This window comes from Heloderma suspectum, chromosome 4, assembly GCF_057233095.1.
Source record: "Heloderma suspectum isolate Gila_16-S chromosome 4, 16-S_ref, whole genome shotgun sequence".
Classification (NCBI taxonomy): domain Eukaryota; kingdom Metazoa; phylum Chordata; class Lepidosauria; order Squamata; family Helodermatidae; genus Heloderma; species Heloderma suspectum.
In genome coordinates, this window is record NC_139461.1 from 118885213 (window position 1) to 118908576 (window position 23364).

General features: G+C 44.9%; 1 protein-coding gene across 7 annotated transcripts in view; it reads left to right on the forward strand.

The window, feature by feature from the left end:
• Window positions 1-23364, forward strand: part of DROSHA (drosha ribonuclease III) — a 118874-nt gene that overhangs the window by 11525 nt on the left and 83985 nt on the right. For all 7 annotated transcript variants that reach the window (XR_014790276.1, XR_014790277.1, XR_014790278.1 and 4 more), the window contains exons 5-11: window positions 1505-1646; window positions 4359-4510; window positions 9701-9781; window positions 11624-11710; window positions 11815-11901; window positions 15574-15645; window positions 19014-19095. Coding sequence is in view for 4 of the 7 variants with exons in the window: in XM_084850548.1 (XP_084706674.1) it covers window positions 1505-1646; window positions 4359-4510; window positions 9701-9781; window positions 11624-11710; window positions 11815-11901; window positions 15574-15645; window positions 19014-19095 (703 nt within the window). In the remaining 3 variants the exon portion in view is untranslated. The remainder of the gene's footprint in view (window positions 1-1504; window positions 1647-4358; window positions 4511-9700; window positions 9782-11623; window positions 11711-11814; window positions 11902-15573; window positions 15646-19013; window positions 19096-23364) is intronic.

Below are 23364 nucleotides of genomic sequence, written 5' to 3' on the forward strand. Positions count from 1 at the left end.
GAGAAGAGGGTGAAGACCTGTCTTCACCCTCGTCTGTGTGATAACCCCTCAGGGATTTGAGGAGTGCTATAATCTCCTCCCTCAGTCTTCTCTTCTCCAGATTAAACATATCCAGTTCCTTCAACCTTTTCCCATAGGGCTTGTTTTCTGTATCCCTGACCATCTTTGTTGCCCTCTTCTAACTTGTCTCTCTCCTTCTTACCTGGACATGCAGCATAAAGCAGAACTATTAGTTTCCATGATGCGTTACTGTCTTCTGCCGTGGAAAGCACTTCTGGGTAGAAGGTGCAGAAAGCACTTCTGCACTTCTCAGCCTGCAACCCTACGCATTCATGATCACCTGGTGCGATGATTATTGCATCTCCACACATGGAGATGCTTTCTGTGTTGACAGTGTTTACCTTGGGCATACATGTATGTGGGGAGCTGGTGGCCTGTAGCATCCATCTATGTGGTGAGGACAACTTTACCACATCCTTGTTACCCTGCAATAATGCTTGGTATTAGGTGCGATGTAAATTTTCCTCATGTTGTGGATGGATGGAAGAAATGACAGGTTCCCACATGCTTGTATACCAGGGGTGGGCAGCTTGTGCCCTTCCAGAAGTTTGGGCGTACACCTCACATAATGCCTCACCAATGGCTTTTGTGGTTACGGCTGATGGGAGTTGTAGGCTAAAACATCTGGAGGGCAATAAACCCATTGATATATATCTCCAAAGTCTGATAAGGTTGCATTATCTGTACAGTATACCAACATCCAGTCATTAAGCAATGAAGAGAGTAAAATCAAATTGTACAGTCATATCATTCAATACCAGAAATAACCAAACGTGTTTCAACCTTAGGTCTTCTTCAGTGGTCTAGTATATAAAAAGGTATATGAATATATATATATATATATATATATATATATATATATATATACACACACACACACACACACACACACACATACACACACACGCATATATCAATCCAAACTTCTCACATCTATTGACAAGGTAGAACTCTGCAGTGTCTCCACCTGCAATTATAAAAACAAATTCATTTTTGTTAATAAAGGTAAAAAAAGTTTGGTTATTTCTGGTATTAAATGATATGATGGCACAACTTGATTTTGCTCTCTTCATTGCTTAATGACTGTATGTTTGCAGCCTATATAGATAAAGCAACGTTATCAGACTTTTCGGATATTATTCGGATATTCACCAGTTTGCTTATCCAATTGGTTGGTTGCTTTTTTGGTTTTGGTTCACAATATATGTCCTGTTTGGTCTGTAAAACATCTGGAGGGCCACAAGTTGCCCACGCCTGTTGTATATCATCTATGGTAAGTTGCCCCTTTTCTGCCATCCATCCTACATGGTTGGTTTGCGTGTTACATGTAGGTGACATTTTTTCACCTTCTGAGGGTTGGAATGATTTGAGGTAGATATTTTCAGAAGATTCTCATCTTTCAGATTATCCTTAACTTTCTTTTCTTTTTGTAATTAATTGCAAGGGAGATTCCACTGTGGTTGGAACGAGCCGACTCAGAGATTTATATGAAAAATTTGAAGAAGAGTTGGGAAAGCGTCAAGCGAAGGCCAAAGCTGCCAGGCCACCATGGGAACCACCCAAGACCAAACTGGATGAAGATGTAGGTAAGTATTATATTGAGAAAGCCTACACCTACCAGAAGAAGGTGCTTGCCATTTTATGGCAGGAGTAAGCGACTGGAGGCCCAGAGGCTAAATCCGGCCCCCGAAGGCTTTCCATTTGGCCACCAACTGAACACCCCCACACACGCTATAATGCATCATTTTCTTCTAAGATGAGGCATAGGCAAAAGGGTTCTTTAACCATCTCTCTTGCAGGATAAATAGTAAGAGAGGTTTTGTGGAAGAGCCTCTCCTTATGATGCACCTAAGTTGCTCGCTCATGAGTAGAAGCCTGAGAAGCAGCTGAGGTGCCTGAAGAAATGGCCCTGCCAGTTATTCATTTATTGTGTGCATTTATAGGCTGCCTTTCTTCCATCGTGGAATTCAAGGCAGCGTACATGGCGATCTCCCATCCTGACTCAGGCCTGGACCTGCTTATCTTTAGCAACGTGGCTGCCTTGCGTGCCTGCAGGCGATGCCCAGGACTTTGCGCAGTTCACCCTGGGGAAGAGGAGGGTTAGTTAGTCAGCTGATTACTAAACATATCCTTTTCCCCAGTAAAACCTATGAAGCTGCTTACAAAATATTGAACACAAATATTGAGAGCCAGCGTGGTGTAGTGGTGACAGTGCTGGACTGGGAGCCGGGAGATCCGGGTTCTAGTCCTCACTCAGCCATGGAAGCTCACTGGGTGACTTTGGGCCCGTCACAGACTCTCAGCCCAACCTACCTCACAGGGTTGTTGCTGTGAGGATAAAATGGAGCGGAGGAGGAGGATAATGTAAGCCGCCTTGGGTTCCTTGCAAGAGGGAAAAAAGGTGGGATAGAAATGCAATAAATAAATAAATAAACACATCACACAAGCGTTACGTTCATACGTACGCTTTCGTGTACCTGCATATGTCTACGCACACACATGACTGTTAAACCAACCCTTTAATATAATACAATAGAAAACAGGAGCCAAATATAATGCACTGGGCCATTCAAAGGTTAAAGAGCCTCTTGCCTGGTTCGGCTTGCATGAGAGCGAGCCAGTGGGTGGGGCCAATATTGCTGACCCTTCTTCCCGGGCTCAGTTGAAAATATGGCCTCTGTCAAAAAGTAGTTTCTGGCAGGAGCTTTAGAGCAATGCAAGTGGTGCTTGTCCACCATCCAGGGCATTTTCAGAAGCCAGCAGGAAAAGTTAGCTTGTAGCATGAAGGTGGCATGGAGCAACAGCTTTCTTCAAAGGAAAAATAAAAGTCCTACTGGGTTCCCTGTAGCTAGCATTTGTGGTGGTGGTGGGAAGCAGTGGTGTCTTTTCCCAGATCTCTGAGCCGGAAGGAGCGTACAGTTTATGTCTGGAACCTCAAAATACTTTTCGCGGGTCCCATTAGTAGACTAGATTTTTGATGATTTTCCGTAAGAGAGCCTTTGGTACAGCCCTTCAGAGACTGTATCCCTTCGAGATGCTTGTGAGGGGTGTCATTTGTGGACGTCCACATGGTCACCAGCCCAGTGTGATCTCTAGGCCAGGGGCGGGGAACCCTTTTTGTGTTGAGGACTTCATTCCCTTGGGGACGGCGGGGGGGGGGCAGAGCTAAGACAGGGTGGAGGCAGAGCTAAAAGTGAGCAGTCTTTGCCACGTTGCAGGATTATATAGCAATCTCTCTGTGCTACCCCATCATCCCCTCCCTCTCCATCCCCTCTCTCTCTCTGCCATCCCATCTCTGAGTCATAAGAAACTAAGGTGAGCACTGCAGGTTCTCCACTCCTGCTCTAGTCAAGGGGCTGCAGGCATGAACAGGCCGATCGCAAGTCTTATTGATTATGAGTGAACCTACTTTGGTGTTAAGTGTGTATAGGTGAGTTACAGCAGCTGCTTCTGTTTATGAGATTACAGTGGGATTTTTTTTAACCAGTCAAAACATCATCACACCAACACCCCCTTCCTCCACTCTTCCTCCCCTTTCCACTGCTCCGAGCTTTAATATATAAGGCATTTTCAGCCATTGCAATCCAGTGTGAAGGTGCTGGTGCGTGCAAATGGTGCCTCCTTGTGACTGAGCCTGCTGGTGACCCTGTGTACTCCCGAGGTGCTCACATGAGGGCTACCAGGAATGCTCCATTCCTCTTACTCTTTGGCGTGCTGTGGCCCAGCCTCTGGGGCGTTCTCTGCCCCAGCTCCTAGAAGGCACGTTTGTTCAAAGCAAGGGTGACGTGGAGACTGTGCAAGAAGGCACCTCCCACTTCCTTTCCGGAACCCATTTTCTCCTGCTTCCGGAGGGAAAGGACACAGGTTTGCCTGAACCGCAGCCTACAGATCTCCATTTGGTGATAATACAGAAATGGGCCTTCTCTGCAGTGGCTCCCGCTCTGTGGAATGATCTCCCCTCTGAGGTACGTCAGGCCTGCCCGCTGGCATGTTTTAGGCATTTATTGAACATGTATCTGCTTGCTTTGGCTTTCACTCGGCCATGAGCTGTCTTTGTACCAATCTCATGATACTATTTTGTATGTGTGGTCTCTTTCGTTACTTTGTTTTCTTTGTTTTTATTCTTTTGTAAACCGCTTCGGGATTTGTTTCAGATGAGAAGAGGTGTATCCGTATCTTTAACAAATGAATAAATAGGTTTGGCACTTGGCCAATATATAGCCTTATTTGGTGGGCGGAGAGAGGAACGAGTGGGTAGTTTTCCTAATGTCCTGTTTTTTGGCTTCCTGTAAACGTAGGGAGCTCCAGTGACTCCGAGTGCGACTCGGACGACGACAGCTGCTCCAGCAGTTCGGATTCGGAGGTCTTTGACGTCATTGCAGAAATTAAGCGCAAGAAGGCTCACCCAGATCGTCTGCACGAGGAGCTGTGGTACAATGACCCCGGGCAGGTACTGTATGTGAGGAAGTGAGCCAAGACATTTGTCCCAGGCCTGTACAGATTGTGACCTTCCAAGCCCAAAGCAGGGGGAGTTCACATTAACGGGGACTAATTAGTGGTGACTACCTTTATTGGTTTCGATGGGCTTAAGCCTAGTTCTTCCTAGGGTGGCAGTCCTGTGTCTTGGCTACTTCAGACCGTAGGCGCAGTTTCCCATGACTGAATGCTCCGTACCGGAAAAATCGCTGCATATAGAAAACTAGATGTCAGGAAGAAGGATTCTAATCTAGCCTTATCCCTGATGTGAGAGCTTTCTGTTTGGAAGGATGTTCAATCATATAATCCCCCCACCCCCGCCTCCAGTACAGCCTAAAGTGTACTAAATCTCCAAGCTCTGGCCCTTAGTCATGACTGATTGTGGAACTCACTGCTATAGTGTATGTCAGGGGCTGCTAGCCTAGCTGGGTTGATTTTTTTAATAAATGGAACTTCCATGTTCGGAGGCAGTGCACCTCCGTAATGCAACTGCTGGGAAGTTGGGGGTTATCCAAGAGCAGAAGACAGCTGTTGCCTTCATGTGGACTTCCCAGTGAAGCAAAATGAGGACAGCAGTTGCAAATAAAAACAACCAGCATAATGCTAAAAAGCACACAACCGCTATAATTGAGCCACAGAACTCTAGTATGCTGATAAAAGGCTTCTACGCATTTGATTACAAAATATATACACATGTAACGTACATGGAATAAGATCCAAATATACTGTGCCTAAAGGCTAACAAGCAATAAACCCCACCAAAAGATCCAAATAACTTAAGATGAAAGGCATGGAATTCTGACTTGCTGCATAGGTACGTCTTTTAAAGAAATAATTAATTGACAAAGAAAGCAGCACTCCTTTTCCCCTGGACTTCCCTGTGGCACCTGAGAACCTTCTGCTTTCTTACACTCAGAATGAGAACAGTGGCTATTTTTAGTGACACTAATAGTTAATTTGAGGGGGGGCGGGGAAGCAAGCAGATTGAGAATCATTCCAGTTGAAATGAGAAGGAAAATGGTGCTGAATACTCTCAGAACAAAGACCTTGCCACTCACAGTTGTGTAAAGCTTCAACCACACATGTGAATCCGACTTACTTTTTCTCCTGCTATAATGATTTTGGATGGGGAAACGCTGCATCCTCTCTAGAACAATAAGATATTGGTTGCCACGCTGGTTCTACAGAATACAAAATTTATTAGTCATTGAGATCAATAAAGTATATTATATCGGCTATTCATTTTTACGTTTGGTTGGGTCAACGTATCAAGAAATGATGGTATATTCGTGCCTGCATATTGTTTCCATTTAATTTAAATCAAAGTATTCTTAAAGTGGTGAGCCCTGCAGAATTGCTTGTATTTTGCTTGTATGTCTAAAACCCATTCTTGCAAATAATAGGTCTGTGGTCTGTGTTTATGATGTTGCAAAGGTCAGGAATTCATATCGAGCGGAAATCAGTCTCATGTACTCTTATGATGAAAAAACTGTAATTTCAGCCAACTTACCCACACATTTCTTTTTTCCCCTCGCTTTGAAAGCATATACAAAATTGCTTCCATACCATCGTTGCTGCTTGAGAGACGGATTTCAGTACAGCGCAGTTTTATTTTGAGCACTGTATTTTTCTCTAATTTTGTCTGCTCAGGTAGAGAGATCAAAATGCTCTAGATGAGCAAACGCCAAGCCACCTTGCAAAACCAGTGGTTGCCAACCCTGTACTTACATTAAGCATTCTTCTCCCTTGACCATCACATTCTCTAAGTGGTACTCTTGTCATGTGGATGGACTGGGGTAGCGTCACCAAAATTCAGTTAAATTTCTCAAAATTCTGAACTTTATAATGGATGGTGATGGGGAAATACTGGGCAGGGTAGACTGTAGAAAGTAAGAGTACTCCCCTACTTAGGCTCAAACTACACGTTGGGCACGGTCGCAGAAACCAAGCCAGAATTGCTGAGAATTCTGGCTTATCCGTAACAAGCAAGCATGCTATTGCGTGTGGCCTAATTGCTCTCGCTTGGCTCCGCCTCCAAGTGGGAGTGGCTACAGTAACCAGGAACTTACCAGCCATAGAAAGTGTAGCATTACATCTGAAATTGGATCCTGGCCTGTCGCTCTTTAACAAGCCAGGTGTTAGAAGAGGCAGAGAGGTTCTTTCTTGGGTTCAGAGCAATAACTACACAAGGGAGTAGAGTCAAAAAGCTTTATTAACTATAGCAGGCAGGGTCTTACAGTTCGGCATATGGTGTTATAAAGGAAAACTAAGCAAAATGCCTTACTCCTCTGTTCTGCTGGCAGGAGCCCCAGGTAACGACAGCGGAAAGACTCCAGTCGGCCGACACACAGCACCATGGTCCCAGTCTGCGCTGAAGCACAAACTGGGTGACACCCTGGAGGGATTTATATACCCAGAGTCTCCCATGGCTACATGCTGTCTGTCACAGCCCCCTAATCAGTTGCATCTGCCGTGATGGTCTCATGCTGTCTAGGCGTTTTTTCATCTTCAGTTGAATTAGCAGGTGGATCGCAGCCAAAGACATCCTCCCTGCCTTGCAAGGCCGTACCGTCCTAACTGGTTAGAAAGACCAGGAGTCAGGCCAGGAGTCTGGAAGGCTCTTAAAGAGGCCTGAGCAACTTGATTTTTAAGGTCTCACGGGAGTTTCCTGCATGAAAGAAGCAGTTGTGGCATGTCACACTATCTCCTCGATATACAAAGGTCTTCGGGGGCATTTCCACTACAGTAGGATCCAGCAGCCAACCACAAACCTTGGCTTCCAGATCTTGGCTTGTTAGAGGAGAGACAAGCCAGGAGTCTGGGTGTGCATGTAACACTAAGCTATGCACGGTTGGTAGATTCTGGTTCCTGTAGCCCAGTTGAACCTCAGGCTTGCAGGCCAAATCTGGCCTGCCTGTGGTCCCAATCTGGCTCTCCGAGTTTTCCCAGATGGCCCCACCCCCTTCCCCCTGCCTGCCGATCATTGGTGGTTTACTAGCTTCTGTGCAGTGTTATTCCCATTCTAAAAGGCTGAACTGCCTCTCCTAAGGCTTAAGGCTTAAGTGCTTTAAGTTAAAATATGCTGCTATTTTGGCCCTGCACCCTTTGCCTTTGGCCCTGCACCCTTTGCCTTCAGCCCAGATACCACTGGAATGCAGCCCTTGACAGCTTCTTTGAATTGAAATCTGACCCTCTGCTGTAGCTGCTCCTGGTTGCAAAAGGAGCCAAGCGGGAATCATCTAGCAGCATGCCGCAGCATACTTGCTTGTTATCTATAAGGCAGACTTGTCAGCAACTCTGGCTCACCATCTTGTGGCAATGAAGTGGATTTCCATGATTCTTTCCTTGCTATAGTTGCTGTATCCTTCTCTGGTTCTTTTTCAGCTCAATATCACTCTCCCCAAGCTGCTTTTTCCTTCGCAGAGGGAAAGATATGGGATCCCTACAACTTCCCTTTATCTCCCCGCTCCCTCATGAATGAAAAAGTAGTGTGGGTTGGGGCATTTTAAGAAGACAAAAGACCAGAGGGGAAACAGTAAAGCAGCCTCTTCCCAGCTGCCTTTTTTTCTATTCAAATGCAGCATGCCTAGGACTGTGATGGATTGTTTTAAAAAATGCAGAATAAAGAATCATAGAACTCCATGTGTTATCAAAAGCCCACGGCTAACTAACTACCTCCTCCCACTGTGATAAATAACTCAGGGACACCATGTTCTTGGGTTGTTTATTGTGATGTCTGAACCTGGAACTCTGTCTCCCAACATCCCAGAGTTCTGGGTTTGGATATCACAATGAGCAACCTAGGGACAGAGTGTCCTGGGTTGTTTATCGCAGAGGGAGTTTGCACTTACTATATATTCAAGAACTCACAGTTTGTCAACAATGTGTGAACTACTTCATTGTGTAATTTCAACCTAAGTTGGCCTCTGTATGTATGTATTTATTTGATTTATTAGCCACCTATCTGGCTGGCTACCCGGCCACTCTGGTTCAACCAGTTGAGGGTGGTGGGCATCCATTTTTTAATGCCTTTATAAATAACTAGTTTGCATTTTCATATCTCTCTCTTTCTCTCATTTGAAATAGACTATTTTTGCTTGTGTAGAGGAATAGGAATCACAAAGATAAGTACTGTACAAACTACAGAGTAGCCCACAATTCCACCACCATCTCAGCCCCCTCTCCCAGGAGAAGAAGAGGACATTGAAGTTTGCTTACTGATTTATTTTACTCCCTAATGTGTCTTAATTGCAGCAAATAGGTCTGATTCACCTATTTCTTTATACATGAAGTCAGAGTAGTTTTTAACATGAAATGTACCTTGTGAATGGTTCATCTTATGTGTCACATCTCAGTCCTGGTGATTTTTTTCCATGCGGGTTAAAATATAATTTATTGTGCCATTCAGAACACGAGTTGATATGAGGAAAAATCAGTTTGCATTGAAAGGGTGCAGGGAAATAGTTGTGTGGAATATTTGAAGAAGGTGTTTTACACATGCTGTGAGGGAAAGGCAAACTCCTGTTTGATGTAAATCCCGAAGCCAAAAGCATATTTCCCTGTTAAAAGATCCATAACTTTTTCTCATTGCCAGTTATTGCCGTTTAATGTCTATAAAGCAATATGGAAGAAGGTGTGGTGGTGGAAAGGTGAGATTAGGCAAGAAAGAACAGCTCAGGGAAAGCTAATAGAGTTTTCAGAAGAAGCATATGGTACAGTCATCACTGGACTGTATACCACTTCAGAGGGCAGGTAGGAACCATATATTTAAATGTTCCCCCATGTCAAAAAGTCTTTTCATGTGGAGAGCCAGCGTGCCAGGAAGAAGCCTAGGCTAAAACCATTCTTCCTGGATTACTAGCTTTCAGCATGCAAGGAACATTTGACATGCAATATTTCACTTCTGCATTTTGAAGAGGTATAGTCCAGTGAAGTGCTTCAGTCCATGTGCTTTTTATGAATATTTCTTTATTATTTGTTTGTTTGTTTGTTAAATTTGTAAACCACCCAGTAACAGAAGTTCTCTGGGTGGTGTACAAATAAAAATTTGAACTAGCTTTAAATTGTGCATAACATTAGATTTTAAAGGGATAAAATTGCATGCACTAAACTTAAAATATCTCTTCCTTTTTTGACCTGTTAAACTCTTATGTGTTTTTGACAGATGAATGACGGTCCTCTGTGCAAGTGCAGCGCAAAAGCCAGACGGACAGGAATAAGACATGGGATTTATCCCGGTGAAGAGGTAACTGGGTTTGAATGTCACAGCTGCAACAAAAACAAAACCCACTTACTGGCAACGCTTGCTACGAATAGGCCTGCTGAATCGAATTTAAATGAACTACCCATTATGTTCCATTAGAGGCATCCATTATTAGGGCATGAAATGTAGTAAAGGGTGGGGGGGACCCTGTAGGATCCAAACATTCTGGACTAAGGGATACTCCTTAATATTTGAAGCATCTGGCAGCCCTCATTAGGAAGTAATTTTTCTTCAACAGATAATTAAAGAAAGATGCTTTAGTTCAGGGATGCAAGACCTTAAGTCTGGAGGCCTCCAGGGTTCCCCGTATAGCCATTCCCCCTCTCTCGAAGCCCCAGTAGAATGCAGCCCCCGGCTGAAAGAGGTTCAACATCTGAGTGTAAGCTGTTGTCAGCATGTTCATTTGGGGTTATTTCTCTCTCTTTTTTAAAGCTGCTAATATCAGTAGATGCATATTAGGATTCTGCTAGGCCTCAATAAAGGAATTGTGTGAAATGAAGGAGAAGTAAATGAGTAGTCTCTCCCCATACCCGAGTCTATAGTAGCAGAACAGGTAATTGCCTCAGCATATGCCAGACAGCACGCTGTGTCAATATAGAGGAAACGTTGTTTGAATAAGATGGGAAATGGTTCACTCCGTAAGGCACAGGAGCTCCGGTCGGAAAAGAAGCTGGATTAACGAGCATACGGTAACTATACACCAGCCCCCAAACTCCCTGGTTCTGTTCTGATGGCAGAGAATATGTTTTTGAACCCCCACTTCCCCCTGTAGGATTCCATTCCAAGCAGGATGAGGGACATGACCCCCTTCATACTATCAAAGGATATGAAGAACTGAAGACATGCCCACGAAATGGTGGGAACGTGTAGGGAGATGTAGCCATAAAGATGGTACTGAGGGCCAGATAAAAGCTCTGCTAGTCACACTATGCATGATCAGCTTCCTTACTTTAGTGTAAGCATGCGTGGGGCCCATGGTGATTCAGAAGGGAGTGATTTAAGGTTTCCCACCTTCCGTTTTTGACTGGAAATCTCACACACACACACACACACACACACACACACACACACACACGTGGTGGTGGTGGGGAGAACTTCTCAGAATTGAGCCTACTCGTGCACACACTATAGTAAGGAAGTAGAACATTTAGCTTTTTTGACCCTTGAAAACAAATGATTTTCAACCCTTAGCCACTCTGAATGCCATTTTCTAATTATTACTTTTGGGGTGGTATGTGGGGGGGATGCGGATTGCGGGGGGAGGGGTCTGGTGTTTGTGAAAACACAGATCTCTCCAAGTTGTCCAACCGTGTTCTGTAGGCACATATATGAACTACTGATTGGGTTTGGAGGTTGGCCTGGTTTACATATGCATCAGAGTGCTGGGGTAATAGAATGGCCTGAATCATTTTGTACTGACTGTGGGAGAGGGGTGGGAATCGCAGTGTTTTGAATCCTCCCTGCATGATGAAAACTTACACAGCAGGGTATGGGTTAAGCTGGAATTGGTCTCGCTAATATGCTACTATGTAGCTTCTTTTAACTTGCAAGGAGGGTGTAGTTGTTGTTTTTAACTGTAGGGAATTATTCAAAAATGGCATTCCCCATCTACAGTTTGAAGTGATAACAGCCCATGCTTCCATCTCCTGCTTGTAAAGATTGGGCCTCAATTTTACTGCTTCTACTTGATTAAGCAGTAAAATTAATCTACTTGATTGTAGCACTCTCATAGACAGTCCTCCTTAGAGCAAGTAGAAGTTCTCTCTACCTCCTCTTGTTGGCATTAGCCTAATCACCTATTTCTGTTTCTTTCTCCCCTTAAAGCCTATTAAACCATGTCGGCCTATGACCAACAATGCCGGAAGATTGTTCCACTACCGCATTACAGTGTCGCCTCCTACAAACTTCCTAGTAAGTACTTAGTGAGAGAATGATGGCAGGCAAATAGATCTATCTTCATTTTCATTTGAAGCCTAATGGTACAGCCACTCAAGCTTTTAACCTTATTTCTTTAGACAGACAGACCAACTGTAATAGAGTACGATGACCACGAATACATCTTTGAAGGATTTTCCATGTTCGCACATGCTCCACTCACCAATGTAAGTAAGCTTTCTTTTATAGCCAGGTAGTTTTCTGCAAAGTAGGTAGGCCCACCCCACCTTGCGGAAGGTCCCAAGTTTCAGTGCCCACCATCTCCAATTAAGATCGAGGTCCCCAGCGTGCCGCCCACAGGCGTCATGGTGCCCATGGACACCTCCAATGGCACCCGCAAAGGGATCCCCAACGTGGTGCCTGCGGGGACCCCAAAAGTTTTATTTCTCTTTATGTTTTCCCATTTTTTTAAATATGCGTACATGGATTTGTATGAAATGCATACAGTTTCCTAGCAATTATACATAAGCCTCAACAAAAATGGACAAAATATTCGAATAGGTATCCATTTGAAGGGGATGTCTATATGCCACCCATTCAAATGTTGCAAGCTTTGTCTGGTCCTCAGTCCATTGCTTTAAAGAGGTGAGCGTTTATCCTTCCAATGTTGTAATATCAGTCTTTTAGCTGTCAAAAGGGTGTGGAGAGTCTATTTATGCTGACCATTTGTTAATTTCATGAAGCAGGTAAATAATTTAAAAGAGCTTGTACATCACTGAACATTAAAGACTGTTCCAGTACAACATTTATCTGTATAATAACCTCCCCAGCCCCCAAAAGAAGCAACTACTGGACATCGCCAAAACCCCAAGAACCCCAAGACGGTCAGATTGGCCCATGGGCCTGAGGCTGCTGACCCCTGTGCTAGGTAGGGGGAAACGTACAAGAATTGGCATTGTTCAGCTTGTGCAGTCTAATAACAGTGCAATTAACACAATTAGTGCAAGCAACACTTAGCTTCAGGAAGTCATAATGAGTTGTGAATGGCTTGCGCAAGTGGAATTGAAGTATTGGATTTGACCAGATGAAAATGGGGTTTCTGCAAGTGGTAGAACCTTTGCAGACCGTAGTTTTCAAGAGATGTTCTATGCAGTGATGTGGGGGTTTGTGGAAAACATTGAATTGGTAACCTAAACAGGTGTAGATCTGATTAAGCCTTTTTATTGGCTTCCTTTTAAAAGCATTCAACTAAATGAATATGTCATGTTCTGTTTATGTGCTGTATAAATAACATTTTTCCAGTATTAGCCCAAAGTAGTTGAACTGAAATATTTGACTGGGGGGGGGGGGGAGAATCAATAAGGTGTGATTTAAAAGTTAAATTCAAACAAGTTCAAAGCTTTACTTAGAATCTTTTTTACTGGAGTTCTTGTGAACATTTTAAAATGTGAGAGTTCAGTAGCATATACTTCCCTTAACATTATTTAAATTTTAAAGGTTTTTTTAGGGAGGGAACAAAAATTATTAACTTACAAACACCCACTGTACCCACTTATCTGGGATTAAGCCCCACTGAACTCAGTGGTACATACTGTGCTGTAATTTTAATATACCTAAAGAGGTGTGAGCATAAATATATGTCCTAGGGCAGGGGTGAGGAACCTGTGTCCCTCCAGATGTCATAGGACTACAACACCTATCATCCCTGAACATTGGCCATGCTGGCTGGGGCCAGTGGGTAGTATCCAGTGTTAGTCCTACGTAGAGTAGACCCACTGAAATTAATAGGACTTAGTCATGACAGACTTAAGTTTCATTAATTTCAGTAGATCTGCTCTATGCAGGGATAACATTGGATGCTACCCTGTGAGACTAGGAGACCAACCACATCCAGAGGGCCACAGTATTCCCCCTCCTCTTCCTGCAAAAAGTTAATTGCAACACTGATTTTAGATTTAACTAGTATTGTATGCATTCCAGTTACCCAATTTGATGTATTGTGTCTATTTGTTACATTTACTAATTAATTTTATGAAACTGCATTTCTAAAAGTGTAACTTTTTCCTCAGTAAAATATGCTAGTGGAATCTTTTTTCTGCGGAATGTTTTCCATCCCACATCATTCGTTCTGGGACACAAAGGAGTTCTCCAGAACTCTGTCAGGGTTTACTCAGTGAGAGAAAATGGCAGACAGTCATCCTTGAGGTGTTCGCCTGCTCAGAGAGTGCTGAGTGTAAGCCCCAGTCTCGGGTCACCCACAGTAGTGGCGAACCTCCCCGGGCTGAACCAGTGCCGTATAAACTGAATGTCAGGTCTGGAATGTGACCCAGAATTCTCTGAAATGTACTGGGTTTCTTTGGTGGATTAACTGCTATAAGAAAGGGTTGAAGGCAGAAGGTTTGACAACCACTGAGGTAATGCATTTCAAGCTGAGCGCATAATCTATGTTATTTATTTTTACTAGTAATACTTCTATACTGCTTAATATAATAACATCTCTAAGGGCGCAGTCCTGTGGTGATAGTTGGCTGCCTCTGAACTTGGAGGCGGCTGACTATCCAATGGAGGCCGGGGGGAGCGTGGAGGGGATCTTTTCGTCCATGCTCTGGCTGCCCTGTGTTTGCGGCTAGATGGCTGATTTCAGCTGCCTAGCCAGGGTGCCTCGGAGCGGGGTGGTGGGAGGCTGGACAGGCATAGGAAGCATCATACCAGCGATTCTGCAGTCCCCTTTTCCAGGAACGCTCCCTTTTCGGCTGCTCCGCGCTGCTCTCACTAGTGTGGAGCCAAGGACAAACTGCACCTCCTATGAGGGGAGGGGAGTCAGATTTCTGGGAAGTGAGCTCGGAGCACCAGCTCCGAGCTTGGTTCCCATAAAGCAAAGAATCCTATGACTGTCTAGAAGCTGTCTAGCGACCGTAGGATTGCGCCCTAAGAGGGTCTCTAACAAAACCTGTGTGTTAACCCCTTCATATGTGAATCACATAATAAGAGCCACATTGGATCAGACAAGAAGTCTGTCTAGTCCAGTATTTTGTGATTAATCATGTGATCACACTGCTAGCCCCTCCCATTAGACAACCACCTGTTGGTATGGGCTGTCTGCAGTGTTACCCCACTTCTGGTAATCACATCGTGCCCCCTTCATGTGGTTCAGGCTTGAACGGGGCTAGTATCTCAATTCTCCATGAAAGCACCTTTAGTCTGGAAAGCTGCAGCCTATGTTGTACAGTGGTCCGAGTACGGCTAACCTCCCAAGAAATGATGAGAGCTAGTGTAGGGTTGCGTTGTGTTCTAAGAACATGCGCTGTGAGTTCCAAGTCCCCTGTTCAAATCTTAGTTAAGCCATAGTCTTGGAGAATGCCCGTTAGGTAAGTTGTCATACAGGATCTGTAATATTGGGATAAGAATACTGGTGTGAAGCTTTTTGAGCATCTTAAGTGTTGCGTAAATAATAATAATAATAATAATAATAATAATAATAATAATAATATAAATTATTATTACTGTTAGTATTACTAGCCAGAAAACAGTATTTCCTTCAGCTCACCAGTGGTGTTAGCAGGTTTTATTCTATAGCTGCACTTAACAGTCGCTCAGTCTTGACTTCCAAAAGGCTTCGGTTGTTTTCCTAAATATACGCATACGTCCTGTGCCCATTGAAATGCCGCTTTTCATAAGATTTGTGCTTGGTGCCGTTGTGCCACAAATCTTCAGTAGATGGCAGTGTTTGATCATGTCATACACTTCTTGTCTACAATCTACCAGCTGGCCATCAGAAGATTTTTACATTTACATCGCCTTTATTTTTGATCAGAAGCAAGCAGAAAATACTGTAAGGGTGCTGATTGTATTGCTCTTTAAAATGAACCTCTGTTCCATGTTTCTTCCCTTCTCTCCAGATTCCTCTGTGTAAAGTAATCAGATTTAACATCGATTATACTATTCATTTCATTGAGGAGATGATGCCCGAAGTAAGTTATGGGAGTGATTGTTCAAGACATCTGTTTGCTTTGTGATGCATCAAGATATTTTAAATTTTGGTTCATGCATATTCTGAGAAAGAATATATTGTATGGCTGGATGAGCACTTGTGATTAAAGGTGTACCATCTTGGAATATCAATATAGAAATAGCACAATGGAAGGCATAAAACAAGTTAAGCTAATGTCCCCGTGTGAGCAAGTCTCTAACTTTAGCTTTGTGTTTGTAAATGAATATTGCATTGGAGAACAAGTAAGTAGCATTTTGCCAAAACTGCACGATGGTATGCTTAAACTAGGGCTGTGATTTGAATTCTTTCATCTCCTGGACATAATTAGCACAGGGCTATAATTTAAAAAACAAAAAAACATGTTTCCTATGGATTGTAAATGAAAGGGAGTGGAATTTCTAATTTAGTCTATAGAAGTAGTAATACTCAGTAGATCGAGCTTGCGGAGCAAATAAAACCCGTTAAGAAGTGATGCAAAGGAATAAGGGGAAACACGCAAAATCTAGGCTCTTTCAACAGCAGCACTCCACCCTTCTGTGTCTAGATATTCCAGCCACAAATGGGGACCCAAGATTGGGAAAGCCTGTTTCAGGCCTTGTGTGAGGATTTTCCTCCAGAACATTCGGTGACATCATAGCAGCTCAGCTCTTGCTGAGGAAGTGAGCAATCGGGCACACTTCCAGCCTCACGTGTCTCCAAACACAGGGTGTCTCAAGTCACAGGATCAGGAAAGACCTCTGCTTGACAGTGGAATTTCACAGTTGGCAAGAAACTTGGAATTCCCATGTTTACTGCTGAATGTGCCAAGTAGAAGTGGTGGGGTGAGTGTGGGGAGAGCAGGCAGGAATGGGGGATGATTAATCCAACCAAGGTGTCCACAGATATTGCCTTGGCTTACTAGCCAGCTTCTGTCTGTGCTCACCACCTCCCCCAAGCCCTCTGGTATGTGCAAAGCCAAATAGTAGAGCAAGTATCACCTTTGAGGCGCGTCCTTCTTGCTAGTCTGCTGAGCATCCTTCTTGCTAGTCTGCTGAGCATCCTTCTTGCCAGAGGATGATACTTCTGGTGAACTGGCGGGTGGATTTTTTTAGATGCCTGTCCTCCCACTCCACCCCACCCCTTCCTATAGATTCTCCCACCTCCACAGGCTCACCTTTCCCACTTGCCCGAGATGCAGGCCTAGGAACCCGTTCAAGTGGGGGAACGGCAGCTGGGAGGAGAGTTTGTGGAGGAAAAAGCAGCAGGGAGGAGAAAGGCTCATCAACTCCTGCCTCCCACTTCTCGGCCTCTGAGTGTGTAGTTCTTGAGACACTGGAGAGCTGCTGCCTGTCACCCAGTCACCACAGGCCGTGACAGACCACTGTTTGGTTTATGGGCGCTCCCTCAGCCATGCGCTCTGTCACTTCGTTTCCCTGAGGATCCAGGGCTGCGGCCATTAAGTAAGCAACGTGGTGCTCCATTGGATCTTTGGGACTAGAATTCCCATGACCCCTCTCTATGAGCCATGCTGGTTGGGGCTGCTGGGAGTTGTAGTTCAGAACATTTGGAGGGCACCAGATTCCCTTCCCCGGTCTACGCCGTGCATCGGCATATATATCTTATTCAGTTGTGTGTCTGTAATCCTCCAGTGTTGCATTGTTTTGTATGTGTGCCTTTGAGCAACAAGCCTGTCGCAGCTGCATGGAGAATATACAGTTTAATTAGTGTGGCTTCTTTCCAAACCAGGGCATGGATGATGATGATGATGATGTTGATGATGATGATGATGATGATGATGTTGATGATGATGATGATGATGTTGATGATGATGTTGATGATGATGTTGATGATGATGATGTTGATGATGATGTTGATGATGATGATGTTGATGATGATGTTGATAATATCATCATCATCATCATCATCACCTTGCCCTGGTTGTTCATAAGGACAATAACCCCCGATTTCTGATTTGTGTGACTAGGGGAAGAATCTTGTTTCAGCATCACTGGTAATTTATCACCTTTTAGCTGGAACGTGCTGGGTGAAGAGAATTATGAGGGAGGCGCTCCTCCCTGCGTATATCATCTCTTACACTTATTCAAATGAAAGGCTTTTGGCATGCTGTTACTTGTGGCGTAGTCCTGAGCTCATTGCTTTTGCCTCCCGCTCGAGTTTGGGGCTTTTAATAAGAAAGAAGAACGCGCTCTGTTGCAAGGGGATTCGCTCACTGCTGGAGGTGGCATCTACTATTTGTGTGGGGGCGGGGAGCTCCCATTGGGGTGAATGAGAACTCACACACACACACACACACACACAATGCAAATAGCAAGCATGGAACATAGAAAGCCGCCTTGTACTGAGTCAGACTAACGGTCCGTCTAGCCCAGTATTGTCGACTCAGACTAACGGTCCGTCTAGCCCAGTATTGTCAACTCAGACTAACAGTCCATCTAGCCCAGTATTGACTGGCACTGGCTCTCCAGAATTTCCGGCAGGACTTTTTCCAGCCCCACATGAAGATGTTGGGGATCGAACCTCGGACCTTCTGCGTGCAAAGCGTGTGCTCCACCCACTGGGCTACGGTCCCTCCCCAGGGGCTGATCTGGATTGGCACTGCAGCAGGAGGCAAAAGGTTGCAGCTCGGGCCTCGTCCTACACTGGTCATTTATGGGCAGTATCCAGTGGTGGCAGCCCACCAACGCTCATCAGGTTGTGTTAGCGGGACCAACCACTAGCACAAAGGGAAGCTATAGCGTTTGCTACCTCAACCCCAGAAACTAGCTCCAACCAGCATTTCTGGAATGGGACAGGCACCCCACTGGCTAGTTTCCAATTGCTGTAGGAGGCACTAGTTGTTCCCGCTAGCGCAAAAGCACCCGTGGGTACTGCCCAATGAAAGAAAAATGCTGCATTCAGGGGCAAGCCACGGGAATAACGTCACATGTATCTTGCCCCAGTCACTTCTGCAGTGTAGGGAGATGTATAAGCGTTTGCCTGTTTGGCATGTTTTATTCTACTTCTGCTGGTCACGGGACTTACATAAGATACTGAAGTTTACTGCTGGAAATGCTGCTCGTCTCCACCTCCAGCTTCTCAGAATCCACCAGAAATTGGTGGTGCTCTTATTCGCATATTGCCATATACGTAAAGGGCTAGAATCTTGCTTTTTTTAAAACAAGCAAACACAGAACCTGGAAACTGACATCAAAACACTGAGTTTTGTGCCCATGACCAAGAATACTGCAGAATACATACAGCCCTGGGCAATGAACATTGTTGTGGTCTTGAGATATTGTTTATACACGGATGTTGTTTATACACGGATGATTTTGTATGATGTTGCAATGACTGCTTTTTCTTTTCCAGAATTTTTGCGTCAGAGGACTGGAATTGTTCTCCTCCTATCTATTCAAAGACATTCTAGAACTCTACGACTGGAATCTAATAGGTAACGATCTAGTTTGAAAATAGCTGAGCTCTCCTATAAATGCATTTACAACAGGTATTTTAAAACGGTTTTTAAACAATTGTTCTTATGAGTAGTGTCAGAACAGTAATGCTGATCTTTGACACATTGAGGGCACAATCCTATGCCTGTTTAGACAGAAAAAGTCCTACAACTCCCAGCATTCCCCAGCCAGTCATGCTGACTTGGGAATGCTGGGAGTTGTAGGACTTTTTTCTGTCTAAACAGGCATAGGATTGTGCCCTTAATTGGAAGGAAGCCATCTTGATTTTGGTGCCAGCTATTTCCAAAAAAAGTGTGCTTGGATCTGCGTGCTCTAAATTTGTACTGGAGCTATGATCAGTTGCGTAGCCCCAACTGTTTGGAGATGCGCCTCTCCCCTTCACTTTTTCACCAGAGCACATGCCAGACTACTAAACAGCAAGCATGATTGCTAACTAGGGTGTGGATTGGTCTTTCATGGTTGGCTTTCCTCAGCTGGTCCACGCAGAGGGCAGAAGATGCCCACCTTTCCTTCATGAACCGTGGCCTATGTCCTCTCCATAGCCAGTCGTACAAAGGGATGACAGACCTGAGAGGGAAGTGAGCACTGCCTATCTGCACTGCCTCAGACACAGCTTGACATTTAGGGTGCAGCCACGGGCAAGGGGTGGGATGGCCTCCTTAGCTATAGGCAGAAGCGTCTTGGTTGGAAGACCGAGAAGAGGGCCCACACATCAACCAGCCCAGCACTTCATACACACACACACACACACACACACACACACAACACACACAGATTACTGGTACAGGCGCTAGTAACCTCAACATGCTCTATGTGGGGCTGGCCTTAAGGTTGGTCCAGAAGCTGCAGATAGTGTAGAATGCAGCATTTGGCTTTTGGGAGCTATCCCTTTTGGGCATGTCACATCTTTGCTGAAGGAACCACACTGGCTGCCTATTTGCTATCAGGCCAGGTTTAAGGTTTTGTTCTTGGTGTATAAAGCCCTAAACAACTTGGACCAGGATATTCGAGAGAATGCCTTTTCCTACACGAGCCTGCCTGGTCACTTGTCATAAGATGAGGTACTCCTGGTGGTTGCACATGGATTTGCAGTCCATTTGGAGTCCACTCAGAGTAGAGCCTTCAGTGTACTGGCTCCCTCTCTGTGGAACTCCCTGCCTGTTGATGTCAGGCAGAACACCACCGTTTTGTTTTGTTTTGGGCTCCTGCTGAAGACACATTTATTTAAACAGCCCTTCCCTGATTGACCAGCCATGGTTTTATTGGTATAGTCTGACTGTAAAATTTAATTCTTTATTTGATTCTTTTGCCTTTTTTATAGTTCACTGCTCAGAAATCTTATTTGATGTAGAGCATTACAGAAGTCCTTTAAATAAACAACATGCATATATAGCACAATCCTGCCCCCCCCAAACCCAAATCCATAGTTAGACAATACCTTTATTAGGACCAACCAGAACATTTACCATAGTATTTATGTGTACTAGAATCTATGCCAGGACATTTCGTTTATAAGTGTGTTTGCTGCATATGAACATGTTATTACTTGACAACCTGGACTTATGAATTTAACCCCACCACCACCACCCCACACACAAACCACCACCTCCCTTTAGTAATCATCTTATGCACTAATATGGAACTCAGTTTGGAGTTATAATGGCTATGGAGCAAAACAGGGCTACTGAGAAACTAGAGGGAGGCTTCCGAATGCTCAAGGAAACTCAAGGTTTGCCAGAGTAGAAAAAATATTTGGGAGAACATAACAAAATCCTAAAGCCTGCTCAGTGTCCACAGAATCCTGACTGTGTGTTGTGGGGGTGTGAGGATGGAATGGAGTATCCTGAGAGAAGGCATGGCTGGCTGGCTGGAACACCGAACAGTAAGCACTCCACACTGCAACGTTTTGTTACAGATCCCACTCAGTCTTCATCATTTGTCAGGGCGTGGGGGAGAGACCACCCCAAATTTTAATTATTATAAAGTGTGCACTGCCAGTTGTTATAGTAATGCTAGACAAAAACATTAACAACATGGAGCTCACAGACAGAAGGAGCATGTGGCTATAGTACAATGCAATAAATTGTACCAGTGTCTTGTAACCAGTCGCAGGTGGCAAGCTGTCATTTCGGTTGGAAATTTTACTCAGATTGTGTCACAGTAAAAATGCAGGAATCCATGTTGGCTTCCTCCCGCCCCCCCGTCCCTCTCACCTGCTGAGTCTTGAAAAAAAGCAAAGGCTGGTTCAGAAGAACATTGAGCAGAGGTTCATAGGCGTCTCGTGGAGCTGGTTTGTCTCTGAAGACTTATTTTAAGCAAATGCTTTCTTTGTTGGGAAGGAAAGGCTGATGAGATTCTGTTTTGTGTGCTTCTGCTTTGTTAACAAATATGTCCCCTAGCTCCACGTTGGAATTAATGATGTTGGCATTTTGCTTATTGTTTTTCCCCCCTGACACAAACTGAAAGGCTAATTTGAACAGAGCAGTCCTATTCTTCCATTACACCAGGACCAAATTGAATGTGTGTTCAGCCTGGGAGGGGAGAGGGAAACACACAACTAAAAAAAGTAAAAAATATGTGTGAAAACGACAGGCCCCCTCCCCTAGCCCCTGGAAACACCACCAGTGCCAACCAGTCAGGAACTTTGTTGGCGGTGACACCCACTTGTTACTTACACACATGCAGGGGCCAGCGGATGAGCTCGGGAAGCCCACAACTCTGCCCCGTTCCTGTCTGGTGTGAGGAGACATCCCTCATGGGTTAACTCCTCCCACTGCCTGAGACAGGCAAGGAACATGCGCTCTGCCTGGGTCCTGGCCTCTGTGGCTCTCCCATCCAGATCTTCCCTTGCCTCCACCCAGGACAGTGCTTGTACTAGTTTCTCTTTCCACAAACTCTCTATCTAGGCCTCACTGTTCTCTTCATCTCTTCCTGTCTTTTCCCTGTGCAAACTTTAGAGTAGTTTCTTCTTCCCCTTTTCAGTTTTTTCTTCTGCTCCTCATATTTTTAAAAGAAGAAAAAGGGGAAGCGTTTTTTTCCATGCCTTCTCTTGGCTCTTTGTTTCTTTTGCCCCAAGATGGCTCCAACGAACAAAAAGGCCTTCAAGTCTGAAAAAGGAAAAGAGCGGTCAGCAACTTGCATCACAACTGCCCAGAACCAAACCGCTGCTTTTGAAGCGCGACCCGCTTGAAATGGGGGCATGTTTGGTCACTGATTCTTCAGATTGCGAGGAGTCTAACAGTGGGCCTGTTGTGTCCGGGCATAGCCAATGCCAGCGCCCCACTGCCTCCACTGCCGTTTAAGTGGTGGAGGCAGTGGGAGCTGCAGCACGAGAGTTCAGGCCCTGATGAGGGTGTGTCGTTGGCATGGCTTAACACACCACCCACAACCCTAAAACAGCCCGTAGGTTCTGGGTGGTTTGTTAGCCATGCCAGCAACCTATCCTTGCCAGGTTTGCACAACAAGCTGTGATTGGGGCTTGAATATTCATAAGAACATAAGAAGAGCCATGCTGGCTCAGAGCAAGGGTCCATCTAGTCCAGCATTCTGTTCACATGCCTTTTAAAGCCATCCAAATTGGCAGCCATCACTACATCCTGTGGTAGTGAATTCCATAGTTTAACTATGTGCTGTGTGAAGAAGCCCTTCCTTTTATCTGTCCTGAATCTCCCACCAATCAGCTTCATGGGATGACCCCAGGTTCTAGTATTTTGAGAGAGGGAGAAAGATGTCTCCGTATCCACATTCTCCACACTATACATAATTTTGTAGACCTCTATCATGTCTCCCCTTACCCTCCATGTTTCCAAGCTAAATAGTCCCAGCTGTTGTAACTTTCCCTCATAGGAAGATGCTCCAACAGGCTCAGCGTTTGGTCACCGCTTCTACAGATCGTGAGGAGACGAGCGGGGGGCTTATGTCTGGGAGTAGCCGATGCGCATGTCACACTGCCGTCATTGCAGTAACAAACCCCCATGCAATGTAGGAAACAGAGGCCAGTTGCAGTGGACCCTCCCTGCAGCCCCAGCACAGGCTCGCTCTCTCTGCCTGAAGTGGGAAAGAACTTACACTGCTGCCTCACGTCCCTTCCCCTCCTCTAGCCTTGTTTCAAACCTTCCAGCAGGTGATTAGGCTGGCTCAGCTTCATGAGCATCAAAGGGGGCATAAAACACCTCTTCCTCTGATCCTGATGCTTCCCCACAACCTAAGGAACAACAAAAGAGTGTAGTTACTGCCACACCCTCAAG